The sequence below is a fragment of the Halichoeres trimaculatus genome, unplaced genomic scaffold, assembly GCF_033239565.1.
Source record: "Halichoeres trimaculatus isolate MK-OKI-2021-1 unplaced genomic scaffold, fHalTri1.1 fHalTri1_scaffold_8, whole genome shotgun sequence".
In the NCBI taxonomy this organism is placed as follows: domain Eukaryota; kingdom Metazoa; phylum Chordata; class Actinopteri; order Labriformes; family Labridae; genus Halichoeres; species Halichoeres trimaculatus.
In genome coordinates, this window is record NW_027437186.1 from 26888728 (window position 1) to 26902636 (window position 13909).

The window sequence follows — 13909 nt, forward strand, 5'->3', positions numbered from 1 at the left end:
ACTGCAGAGAGAAAGTTTATAATCCTCCCTCTCCTTCTGCTCATTTCTGGATTTCTTGTTTTGTCTAAAATCTTCTTTTTTTTTTAATTGCTTTCTCCAAAATGACAGTGCAGTTTTCTAAAGTGCCACTTCAGTCCCTGCAGGAGATACTAAAGGACAAGAAAAGAATACTTTATAATCACTCCTGATTATATTTAAGTGCTCATTTTGGTGCAGGAAAAGAAAAGTGCTGTTAAAGTGATAAAAACCAAAATGACTGTACTTTGCTTCGACTTTTTATAGTTTCAAAACGAAACTGCCGGCTTTACAAAGTGCCCGTTTATGTATGATTTGGAGAGAATGAATAGAAACTTAAATAATGCACATAAAAGGCAAAAAATCCCATGCATGAAACTCATCATCCATCATCATCTGGCCTTTTTAAACCGGGATGTGGTATCACACCGCAGCATATTGTTCAGAGAGACCCCTTTCTGCAAAAAAAGGGCCAAAAAGTGCACTGATTTGGTCATTTCATGTGGAAAAATTGCCGTCATTTTGCAAAATTGCATGTTCTCAGAAAATAGAGCAGGGACTGATTGGAGCTGCAGGAAAAAAAACCTGTAAGGAACACCACTGTGTATCGTACCCATCGTATCCAGGCTGCTGGGACCAGGTGCCGCTGCCACAGGGACCCGGATCACTGGAGGAGGACTGGTTACTGGGTGAGCTACGGTAGTGCTGGTCTCCTTTGTTACAGGTGGTGATCTGAGGGTTCTCCATGTCCTGCATCGTCCTGCAGAACAAAACAGGGGGAGGGAAACACAAAGGAAATGATGAGGTGATGTGTGTTAGAGCATTTCAGAATGAGACTTAAAACTGTTTTTTTCAAAACGTCACACAAGATTTCAGGAAGACCAACATGAGTTTTGCTCAAACTGTGAAACAAACAGCTGGTGAATCTCCTTAAAAGGGCAAATTTGTTATTTAAAAAAAGAGAAACTTGACTCTTAGAGAAAAAAAACAGTTTAGTGAAACTTATTTGTCTCAAGGTTCATAATTCAGAGGCCATAGAGCAGGAAGATTCTGGAATACTGCTTTCTATTTAAGAAATATCAACAGAACTTTGAAACTCAGATTCACTGGTAGCATCCTTAAACTCCTGTTTTAAACAAGCGGCAACCTCTGGTCTAAGAATATGAGGCAATGCAGAAGTGTTAAAATCTGCTGTTTCTCGAGTGTTTGGCTCCGGAAGCGCCAGAATTCACAAACACATCAAGCCAAAAAAAGCCGTTTTCAAAGCAGTAATTAGCATATTTACAGCCCAGTTCAAAAATGTCTCCTGCCTGAATCGCTAATTTTACTATCTTCACACACTATATGGGGGTTGATTATTTTTCTAACTTGGCACTTCCAAGGATATTAAGTCTGTGAGCTCGCGCAATCAGAGGCACAGCTCAGGTCACGTAACCAACAGGCCCCTACGCAAAGCCCTTGCCACAACCAATATGGCCGCGATAGCTGATGTGCTTCATTTCTGTTTCAGAAACAGACGGGTGACATCAAGGAGACAACGTCCACGTTTTATACAGTCTATAGTTTTAAACCATCCAGTGGTCAAAACTGATATTCAAATAACTTAAAAGAGTGAGACAAATTTGCCTGAAAATCCTGAATTTTCCCTTTGGGATAAATAAAGTATTTTTTTTATTTTTTTTATTTCATTTCATTTTCATTTCATTTCATTTCATTTCATTCAACAATCATTTTAAAAAGATCATTTCCATTAAGTTACAAATAAAAAACAGTGAAGGCAGTGCAGTGCAAAAATGAGCACACAACTATAACTAAAAGTTCACCCTCGTCCAGTCACTGGAAGTGGCTTCTTCACATGGAATTTCGGTGAGATCAACATGGGATTTGCTTAAACTCTGAAATCACCAATTTCATGTTCTTAAAAGGGAAATTTTGTCATTTCATAAAGAGAAACTTGACTCTGTTGAATGAAAACTGTGTGCACAAATTCCTCAACATTTCTTAAAGAGGCAGTTTTAAATCATACAAAGTGTGAAATTAGAGTTTTGAACACAGCAGCCTGTGAGTCATGAGTAATAGTGAGTTGATCTCAAACCATGTAAATTTTCAACAGAGCTATCTTAGCATATAGAACAAAATGAGCTCAATCTCCTGTTCACCCATATCAAGTCAGTCACAGGAAAGAAGCAGGTTCATTTCTGAAGTTATCATTTATACTAATCCAAACCTGATATCTGACTATTTAACTCTTAAAGCTCAAAGTTGATAAAGACAGAAGTAAAACCTTCCCCCTCCTTTTTGTGTTAAGAACCGTGTTATTGGCGGACACTGCTGAATGGCCTCTTGCACCGTGGATAATCTGTGAGAAAACGTTGGAGCTGTCAGAGAGGGAGAGGGTGTCTTGTTCTCCAAAGACAAACAGAAACACAGATTCGTTCTGGTCATAAGTCTGGGGGAGTTATCCAGATGGTGACGCTTGGTGTGGATGCAGGAAGAAGAGAAGGCGCTCCGGCTCAAGAGAGGAGGCTTCAGGTTTCTGATTCGAAACATAACCTGCTCTTATTCTTTGTTTTGAAACTAATAATGAAGAAGGTTTTTTGGGCAGGAGTAAAAAGAAAAAACTCTTATCTAAACAGACCTTTTTTAAAAATTTTATTTATTTATTATTATTTTTATTTTATTTTATTATTTTTTACAAATTGGTCCTTCTTTGCACAGGATAAGCAGTACAGAAAATAAATTAATTGGTCCTTCTAAAAACGACCACCAACTTGTGATGTCACATTTGGGCAAATCTCATGTTCATCACACTAAAATCTTGCATGACTTTTTAGACCACATCTAAACTCTGATGAATTTTATGTATTTTGGAGCTTCCAACGCCCCCCCCCCCCCCCCCCAAAAAAAAAAAAAAAAAACAAACCTTTGAGTTTCAATAACTAAGAAACAATTTAGCTGCTTTGTAAGTGATAAAATGTTTTATTGGTTTCAGTTGCTTTCCGAAATTTGACAGTACAACTCTTTAGTCTTGATGTCGTTTTAGGCTCTGAGGAAAAACCAGTGGTCCAATGATTGATTGTGTTTAATAAGCCCACAACCTCAACTGATCCTGAGACGTGAGGCTCCTTTGCATACTTTACTCGGTTAAAGGAAAATAATCTTGAGGACTACCGTCTGCAGGGAAAATAAACACTGAATCTGAGTTCAGTCTGCTGCCCTGAGGCCTTCCTTTAACCAACACAGAGGAAGGTTATGTTACCGTACAGAAATAAAAGTACAGAATCACAGGCAGGATGGTTTTTACATTACGTCTCTTTAGCAGGATTTAAGTAAAAATGGTCAATTTCTGTGGTTGATGGATTCACGTGTACAGAAAGTGTGATATCAGTTCTTTCTTTAGCTTTAAAGGTTCAAACTGAACAACAACAGGAACATAAAGGAACATTCAAAGATCAGAAAATGCTCCTGTGGGGACATTTGCTTTAATAACCCCAATATAAAGTCCATTTATAAGGTGAAAAACTCCTGGCACCGACATTTCGTCTTGGTCGCCAGGTTTCTTTGTCTGGACCTCCATGGGAAACTCACTAAGCTGTCAGTAACTCTGTCCATGCACACTTCATCCAGCGCTCTGGCCTGATCTCCACATTTCCTCCCGGCTGAAGTGTTCTCCTCTCCTGCCGTGGTCCGGGCACTTAAATGTGAAACAGCAGCAGCTGCTTTTTGTTCCCCTCCGCTGACACAATGTAAAGATCCAGAGATGGGAGGGGGCGCGGGGTTTTGAACATCATTTTTCTGTCTGCGTTGCAATAACAATGAAGGCTGCAGAGCTTAGCAGCCGGTTTCAGTTGGCTGCAGAGGAGGTGTCAGATTTTATGGTGCCAAGTCTGGATTCAGCTGGATGATGATGCTTTATCTGAGCTATTGTCAGACGTCCACCCACAGGCTGTCGGGTGAACTCCAGTACCCCTCACTGACAACACCTGTCACCTCCAAATCCGTTCTGCAGCGTCTGAGCTGAGGGTCATTACGCTGAAATACATATCAGAAAGTGGACAGCACTGTTCCAGTGTTTACTCGAGGTCCCCATCTCAAAGCATTCAAGACAAACCCCTGTAACAGACCAGTACAATGTAAAGCATTGGATTGTATCTTTTCTAGGGATGGGGACCAACAACCAGGTAGCCAGCAAGCTGAGGCCATCAGTGTAGTTTGCTATTATGCCACATAGCTTCTTTATCAGTGCCTTCATTACTTCTTGTGACATGCAAAACAATGATGTCACATGTTGCTAAAGGCAGTCGGTTCATGTTGCGTTGAAATGGTTTTACTTAATGCTATATGACACTAACAGGGCATTCTGAAATACTTCCCTTAACCTTTAACCTTAGCCTTGGTAGATGCCAGGACATGACCAGGATTCACTAACATTACACATTACAGTCATGTCATAGAGCACCAGGCTGCCAGCAGCACTAAATAAATATGGCTACCAAACTACTCACAAACTGACAGTGTTTGCTTGTTGTCACCTTAGCCTAGAAAGAGAATTTGTTTCAGTCCAATCGGTCCAAGTGTGAGTAAGACTCCAGGCCAAAAAGTGGCAAGAAGGTCCAATTAAAACATTGTCCTCATAGCATCTTTAATCGTTAATGCTACTCTGAGTAACATTCCAGAATACTTTCCTTTATCTTTCAAGTCAGAATACTTCCATTCCAGAATACTTCCCTTATTTTTGAAACCTTTCCAAGCAACATTCCAGAATACTTTCATTTATCTTCCAAGTCAGTCTAGGTAACATTACAGAATACTTCCCTTATTCTCAAAATCATTCCAAGTAGCATTCCGGAAAACTTCTCTTTACCATCAAAGCCACCTTGAGCAACATTCTGAAATACATCCCTCAATCATCAAAACCACTTTGGGCAACATTTGAAATTCTTCTCTGTATCTTTAGAGGAATTCTGAGCAACATTCCAAATTACATCCCAGTATCTTGGAAGTCATTCTGAGGAACATTGTGGAATACTTTTCTTCATCTCTAAAGCTATTCCGAGCGTATTCTGCATCTTCATGTCTTCAAAACTACTCCCAGCAACATTCTGGAACACTACCCTTCCTCTTTTAAGTAATTTAGAGCAATATTCTGGAACCTTCCCTCTCTTTTAGCCCTGGAGGGTGGAGTTCTTTGTTAGACATTGTGACAGCCGTTGTTCCTTTGTTCTAGAACAATCTACAGTTGCATTCTAAATACATAAAAGTAGTTAGTTTCTGATTGCTAATGTTGTAATGAACTTGTGTCAGGGAGCTTTTAGAGATCTCGATGTGACTGACCAAGCTAAATAAGTGAAAATAAAACATGTCTCCTCTAAAATAATCTCAGCTTTGATGCCATTGCGGCAGAAATGATAAGTGTATTTCCAAATTAAAGGAGATGCTAAACACATTTATGCATGAGGCACAGCGGTGTGACTTCATTTAATATTTAAATCTGTGACACGCTGACAGGATCAGTCAGGGTGTTATGTTAATTAAAGATCTGTGCGCTTAACATCAAAGAAAGGTGCGTTGTTAATATTTAGTCTCTTATTTTTAGCTTTGCAGTCTTTGAGCTGATCTTATTACATGTTGGTGTGATGATTGGCAGTGCTGGTGAGTTTGTTTCAGGCCTGCAGAAACTCTTAACATGCATCAGAGAAAGACTCATCAGAGAGAGCGTGCAGGAGCTGGTGACTCAGGATGGATCATGGTGGAGCTTTCGGTTTGTGCAGGGCTGCATCAAACCGCCCTGAGGTGAATGTGGTAAAGGATGAGGGAGTTGGCGTGTTACCTAGTCTGATATCACCATGAGAGCAGCAGAAACCCAAATGCTGTAGGATGACGTCATGAAAATAGACTTCACCATAACTGCAACTCAGTATTTTGTTGCCTTGAGAGTGGAATGCACCATGTTTGAGCTCAATTTTGAGAGAAACGCAAAAAGAATAGTGGACGGGAATTTGTGCAATGTGAAGGATGATTGTAATTCATAATAATTCTGAATCTTTGATTAAGCTACACACCTCTACAGTCTTTTCAAGAAGCACCTTGCAGCTGCTGGAGCTTCTTTGTTTGGGAATCACTGCTCATGCCCGTACACCTGCTCGCTTTTGTTCTACATGTCCCCACAACATGCAATAAAAAATAATAAGCAGCCTCTTCTTGTCTCCAACATGTCAGTGTATAATATTCTCCTCCTCTCTCCTTTTCCTCTCCCCTCCCCATCCTCCAGCTCCCTCTGGAGTGCTTGATATCCCGGTCCAGGGAAGAGCACTCTCTTTGTTTCTGCAGTAATTGGATGAGATGAGCTGAGCTGTGTCGGTGTCCCCGTCACCTCCTCCTCAGCAGGAGAAGAGAGGAGGAGAGAAAGAAAGGAAGAGGGGAAAGCTCGACTGCCAGAGCCTCTGATTAGGCAGAGGAGGCGGCCATTATCGTGGTACAGTCAGAACGGGAGACACCAGGGGGGGTCGGTGTGACACACTGCAAAGGTTATCATGACTGCAGGGTTTCATTAGGACGAACAAATCGAGGATTTACACGGCTGGATGGAGACATCCAAAAGAGACACAGTGTGCAGGACGGGAACAGAGTCTGACTGTGGTGGTATCATCTGAGGAGAGATGAAAGTCGAGCGGTGAATTCATCGCATTAAAACGTTCTGTTTATATGTATGCAAATAACCGAGCACAATAACATCCTCTCAGAGGGTAACAAACAGCGCTTTCTGAATGAGAGAGGCCGAAGGTTCAAAGATTTCATCTCAAAGGGGCGCTTTTTCTGAGCGTCGGGATGTTTGATCGCCGGCGTCGCTCTGCCTGGCTTTGTTATTAAAAAAAAAAAAATCCAAAAACTCGACTCACAAAAATGTCTCTTTGTTACTATTACAGCATGTTTCTGTCAGAGTGATAAATACAAGGCCTCTTAAAGAAAAAAACTCAAATGTTCTGTAACAATGAGACACAAACATCATAATAATGAGAGAAAGTCAAGACTTCTTATCAAGACAATTTTTCTCATAACCATGACTTATGTTATCAAACCGATAACATAACTCACATTTCTAATCTCAATGCAGTGACTATCTATTTAATAGTTTCAACTTTTAGCTGTGAATTATGATTTCCTCCCTTATTAAGTTGATTTACTGTGATTAGTTTGACTTTTCTCATAACCATGACTTATCCCAGAATCATGACTCACTTCAATAATAAACTTTCTCAAAGTTTACTTTGTTTTGTTTGTTGACAATAATTCAAGATTTTTAGATAATATTTTTCAGTTTCTTTTTCATAATTCCTACTTAACTTAGTTTTGAGAATTTTATGACTTAAATTTTTGAGCTTTTTCCAATTGTTATGTCTATCACCCTATAATTCAAGCTTTCATCTCATAACATACTTTTTTCTCATATTTATGAATTGCTTTTTCATCTTTCTCACATTTTGAAGTTTCAATTGGCAAAATAATGACTAAATTTCTCACAATTATAACATTTTTATGTAAACAATTTTAGAGCTTTATGCACAGTGATTCTGCCTTTTACTCTCACAGTTACACAATTACTCGGTCATAGTTTCGACTTTTGTTCAGAATTACAAATAACTTAACCATATTTAAAAGTTTGAACCAGAATTTTGACCCTTGATCTTGTTATAATGACCATTTAAGGGGTTTTAATGAACTTTATAGAGTTTTGAACTCACATTTTAGAAATTTGATTTTTCAGCTCACAGTATTAACAAGCTTTTTGGTAATTGACTTTTTTACTCATATTTTTTTCCTTTTATAGATCTCATGACTCAGTTTTTCATATGTTTGACTTTTTTCCCCTCATAATTATTACTCTTGTACTATAATTTGAACTTTATCTCACAGCTATGATGTATTGTCTCATATTCCTGACCTATCATCTCATAACTATGACCTTTTATTTCATAATAATGCCTTTTACTGTGAATTTAATCTAAAATATATAACTTACTTTCTCAGTTTGACTTATATTTCTTATTTCTCATCACACTTGAAATTTGGGGCTTTTGGTTTATAAATGAGGGCAGAGTTGCTGTTAATGGTCTTCCATAGTCCTGTGACTTGATCTTTCTAGTTTTACAACACTACCCAGACAGTAAATGCTCCCAACAAGCTACCTGTGGTAGACAAAAAAAAAAAATGATTTCCTTGTTATGAATGTCTTCAGGTTTCTGAAATAACGTCATGATGCAGGTTAGTGAGAAGTCAAAAGTCAAGCTTTGTCATGTCTGTCCTCAAGAGGAGAAGAAAACCACTTTAAAGATGTCTGTTGGACTGAGGTCTACAAAAGAGGGCGAGGAGGACTAGATCTCAGAATTCTAGAACACCTGGTTGGTTTTTTCCTGCTGACACCTGATTTGTTGATACTCTCTCAGGCTACTTCAACCCCACTTGCTCTGTGAACATTTCAAGCATCTCAAGTAACTAAACACAAGTGATCAAGAGGGAAAAAGGACGTCCCAAGAGGCCCCTGGTTTGAATTTGATCCTTGTTGCCCAGACTCTCTTTTCCTTACTTCCTGTCAATTAAGTCCACAGAGAAGGCAGCAGAGACAGATAAACATCCTACCTGGACCCATCTGGCAGCTTCCTGTCAAACGACGTGCTCCGTGGGATGTTCGCCTGGTGCTGCTGGAGAATCTGCTGGCACTGCAGGCGATCGGGTCCCTGCGTGGGTGAGCCTCGGGAGAGAGGAGCCCCGGTGGTCCCGGGCACTCGATGCCAGGTGGTGTTCCTCCTGAAGGGCGTCTTGTACTCACAGGGTGTTCCCTCACTGTCTACCTTGTACTCCACCATGGGGATGCGGTAGAGCTCGGAGCAGCCCCTGAGAGAGACAGAGGAAGGAGATGGTGAGGTGTCAGGGATAAAGAACATCTTATTACCATCACAGGATGAGCTATGTAACAATTCCAGGGGCTGAGCGTTCAATAAACTTGCACAACTCAGCTGATCCTGACATCTTCTGTTTGAACTGAAGGGTGGGAAGTGTTTGTTTGTTGTGTTTCCATGACTGGACTCAAAAACATGACCACTGTCATCAATATTCAGCCAGACTCAGTCACCTGTGAATGTGCTGCATGCAGAAAGAGCTGCATGTGCACACAGAAGGGTTTGCTGAGGGGTTAAACACCCTTTGAGAGCTCTCCGTCCCCCTCCTCCAAAGTCCATCTTCAGACCCACTGAGGGGTGGAGAGCTGTGTATACGTTACTGCGGTCATACATGTACACACAGCTGATTGCAGAAGCAGCAGTAGAGGGGGCGAGTAATCCCACTCTCCATCAAACTGGGCCACGGGTGGCTGCTCTGTTTACAGCCCACCTCCCACCGGAGAGGAGGATGTTTGAAGATCTAACGAGAAGATCATCCCTCGCTTCCTCCTCCTCCTGCACCGTGTCACCAATCTCTCACATCTGGTCAATGTCACCTACAAGCCGGCCTCATCCATGATGAAAGACCAGCTACGGTATGCTCCACATACCTTCAGTTAGCATGATTTATTCAGAAGATTTGTGTAGCATGCATCAGTGATCTGATATATGGGACAGTGAGAATAATGGACAACATCGAGGGTTCGGAAACAGATCAAACCCAGAGGTTAAAGCGGAGCTGTTGAGTTTTTTGACTATTTCACAAACAAACAGGAAGTTCAAATGTTGGATGTTGATTCTAAATGTGGGCAAAGTTTTAAATTGTGAGGCCACCATGTGTCGGACTAATCCAAGGATAGGACAAATCTTCAAAAGTTACACCTAACACTTTTTTTTTTGTAGCAGAATGTGAACATGTTAATTTTTGCACTATTTAACATGGAGCTCTATGGGGGACTGACTCACTGCTGGAGACAGACTCCGGTGGACACTCAGGGAACAGCAGCGTTTAGTCCCTCTCATTACCTTTATAAACTATGTGGGTGGTCATACTTTCTTGGCACACATCATAACTCTTTGAACCTCACTAGCCACTCTCCTACAGGAGAGGTCTCAGTGTTACTTCGTGCGACAGAAGAATAAATTAGTTTTATAATCCCGATACAGCAGCCCTACAGGCTTCGTTTGAATGTGAATATCTATCATGTCGTCATGATGCGTGTAAAAAAGTCCCTTGTTTGTAATGGATAGGGGGAGTCAGCCTTGCTGCGTGTAAATCATGGAGCTGGAGGGGAGCAGGAAATGGATGTTTGGTCAACAGTTCACCCAGAGCTGGAGGAGAAGCTGAGAGACATGAAGAAATAATACAGTCTGCTTCCTGATCCAAGCTGCTCCTTCATTCTTACAGAGTCATTTAAGAGTCTATAAGTCAAACCAGGATGGTCAACTGAAGCTTTAAGAGACTTCAAACCAGCGCACAGTCAGAGAGGGTAACGCAGCTTTATCTGACTGACAGGTTGATGTTTCAGGGCAGAATCACCACAGCTTGGAGCACATGTAAATTTAAAAACTCTGCAGGCTGGCTGTTATCACCTACAAGAAACTAGACAACACTTTTAAAGCTCCTTTTTTAAAGATTACTCAAAGCATAAAATTGAAATCTAATGAAGTGTTTAAGTCTTATATTTAGTGAAATTGACAAAACAAAAATGTCTTATTTCAAGATATTGAAAGACTCCAATGACACCTGATTTGTTCAGAGCAAATGTATGTAGCTTCAATCAAGTATTTCAGAACACTTTTAACCAGACAAAAGCCACAAACAATCCTTTACTCTAAATTTTGATGGAGATTTGATAAAGCTAACATTTCGCTTTGTAGCATTAGCATGAGTGTACTAAATGCTAACTTTGATGGGGAAAGGCTAAAGTTGTGTATTTTTGCATTCAGCAAGCAGTTAAATTAATAATTTGTAGGTCTTGAATTAAACTTTTACAGCTTCACTTTTGGGGGCGGAGCCAGTGAGATGTCAATTAACATGTGACTGGACGTTAAGAATGAGCTTCTCTGAATGAGATTTTCTTAAAGCGACTTAGTTTCTGAGGTTGAAGTCTCCAAACTCTTCAACAGTTTTGAGTCTTTGAACACCGTCTTTCTTCCTCCTCCCATGAGAACCAAACCGCCTCACTCCTGATTCTCCCACAAACCTCGGGGTGAGGGGTCGGGAGAAGAATCTCGAGGACCCTCGACTCCTTTTCGGCTGCTGCGTCTTTGAGTCGCTAAAGTGTTGCAGTCAACAATAAGCGCTCCAGTTTCTGCTCTATTATCTCAAAGGAAAGGAATTCAGCGGGGGCCCGGACAGCCCCGTCAGTCCCCCGTGGCCGCAGAGATGGGGGTTAGCTTAACAACAATGGACAAGAGTCTCATGACCTCCAGACAATGTGGCCTGGCTCCACACGGCTACTGTGACCAGGAAAAATGTTTTTTTAAGCACATGCTGAGGCTGCCGGAGAAGAGGTTCCTCTTCTGTTTATAAAACCTCGTAAAGAGTTCATTCTGTCATTTAAATCAAGGAGAAGCTGTAGGATCACTGCTCACAGTGTTTACAGACTCCCTCTTTAAGCTGTTTATGCCGTAACGGCGTTAGGCGCTCAGCTTTAAGCCAATAGAGACACGCCGCTAATATTAGTCAAACCTGCTGCTGTATTTGTTTACAGCTGAGGAAGGATGTGGTTTGAACCGAGTGAAACAGGAGAGGCTTTCAGTCCTCTCTTTAAAAAGCTTGAAACAAGTTCAACATGTGAGCCTGATGAGAGGAAGATCAAAGATGAGGAACAGGAGGGATGCACAGAAAAACTGCGGCGTGTGTATTTATGGAGTAAACATAAAGATCAGAGCAAAAGAAATCCACACTCACGTACATAAAAGCTGTTTACGACAGATTTGTGATCTTACTGCTGATTTTTGGGCTGATAATAAGTCACTCCTGTAGGTGTGGACGTCAGATGGCCACTTGTGACCTTTACTTTGAAGTGCGATCAGAGATGTCGCCACAGATTCTCATCTGCGTTAAAGTTTAGCCAGATTTCACACTTTCAATGTCGACACCCTGAGAAAAAAACGAGCCCAGCTAACCCAAAAACTTCAGAAACTGCTGATTTTAATCCCCCAGATCACTTTTTAAGTTTTCCTTCCCGCTTTTTCTTCCTTTCTCACCACTTCAATGACCGTCCTCTCAGAGGTCTGCACAGAGCAGCAGGAGGTCAGCACCTCTGTGGATCTTTGCTGTGACTTGGTGGGAATGGATTAGCATGTGGTTCAGTCTCAGGCCGAGTCGTCAGCTCTCAGCACTGGGGTCTAAGGCCCCATCCTCACACTGATCTATTGTCATTTTTAAGGAGGAGCAGCTGAAGGAGACGATGGTTCCTCTGCAACAGGTCAAAAAGTGAGCTCAACTTCTCAGTTTGTCGTGAGAAACTTGTGTACCTAAAGCAGGCTCAGTTTGATGCTGATGACCTGAATTTTATATTTTCAAAACTTTTTATAAATAATTTTATTCTAGCAGAGTTATTTTATGTGACTTGAAAGTATTTCAAAAACATTTTTTATCTTGCTCTTGCCTTCTTTTGCAGCCCATGTAAAACGTTTTCTAACATGGTTACAGAAAGTGCTTAATGTTTTAAGATGTGATTAAATTTAGCAATTTTTTTAATCTAAAACCAAAAAGACCATTAGAAAGATGACCAACAATCTTTGTTTATCAATATTTTGAATGCTTCCAACCTACACTTTAAAAATTTGAAACTAAGCAAGTAGTTTTTGTCTTATTTTAAGTGAGGATGTCTTAAAAGACTCTACTTAAGCTAAATTCATCTGAAAAGATTGCATGTCGAGAGAAGAACTGTAGAAAGAACAGGGCACATCAAAACAGATCTTTTTTAATCATTAAAAACAACCTTGGTGTCATTTTTGGTTTCTAATTTCTTAAAATAAGACAATTTAAGGGCTCCTCAGTTGGTGGTGACAAATTAAGATGAGAAAGAAATTTTTTATAAGTAAATTGACCAAAACTCAGTTTTGAATTTTTGTGGTGTGAATCAGCTCAAACAGCTAAATCCACCACCAACAGTTCCTAAATTATTACTTTTATTATCTGTGTTTGTCTCACTATCAAATCAAAATCAGAAAATAGTTGAATTGTGAAAGATAAATGTTGTGCTTTTTTGTTGTTTTCTTGAGTAATTTATTAACTCTTTGGTTGGTTTGTTGGATTGACTGAGTCATTTTAAATATCTTGTTTCCTGTAGTTTCACTTTGTTAACTTGAGGTAAATTGGACACAGGTGAACCCGGGTAGATGGGCTGAGATTTGTGAAGCTAGAAAGCGAAATCTAAAATCAAAATTAATGCTTTGAAACTTGTTTTTTTTTCCTTTGTAACCTGCTTGACCTGCTTCAACTAAATTTCAACTCTATATATATTCCTTAAACTCAAATATACATAAATAAGCTTCAGTTCATACCATTACATCATCTACGTCTGTAAATGTCATTGTGTGATCTGGCTCTAATATGCAACAAGCAGGTTGGAGACCTAAGTGAATCAAAGTGTAGGAAGTTATTTTAAAAGTCTTTTAAGTTAAATTCATAAACTAATACACTATAGATACTTCAATTCACGTTTGCAAGTTTTGTTTTACTACGGTATCAAATACAGGCAACCAGGTGTGTGGCTTAATGAAGTCTTGTGGTTAGGCTAAAGTTCTCCATGAATAGATATTTTCAGACTAAGTAATGCATTAAAGTTGTAAAAAATCAACCTGCCAGTTGCTCTTTAGCTCCCATTAAAGCTCTGCAGCTCTGCCCAGTAAAGTCTTCCCTTGTAACGCCGCTAATCTACACGATACATCTGCTAGTTCCTCCATATATGGGTCAAGCTTCGTGCATTATGCATCAGAGA

At 40.2% G+C, this 13909-nt stretch overlaps 1 protein-coding gene across 7 annotated transcripts in view; it reads right to left on the reverse strand.

Moving 5' to 3' along the window:
* LOC141794758 (signal-induced proliferation-associated 1-like protein 2) overlaps positions 1–13909 on the reverse strand; it is a 125250-nt gene that overhangs the window by 28241 nt on the left and 83100 nt on the right. For all 7 annotated transcript variants that reach the window (XM_074675240.1, XM_074675243.1, XM_074675241.1 and 4 more), the window contains exons 10-11: positions 8653–8907; positions 629–775 (exon numbers count right to left, since the gene is read on the reverse strand). In XM_074675240.1, the coding sequence (XP_074531341.1) occupies positions 629–775; positions 8653–8907 (402 nt within the window). The remainder of the gene's footprint in view (positions 1–628; positions 776–8652; positions 8908–13909) is intronic.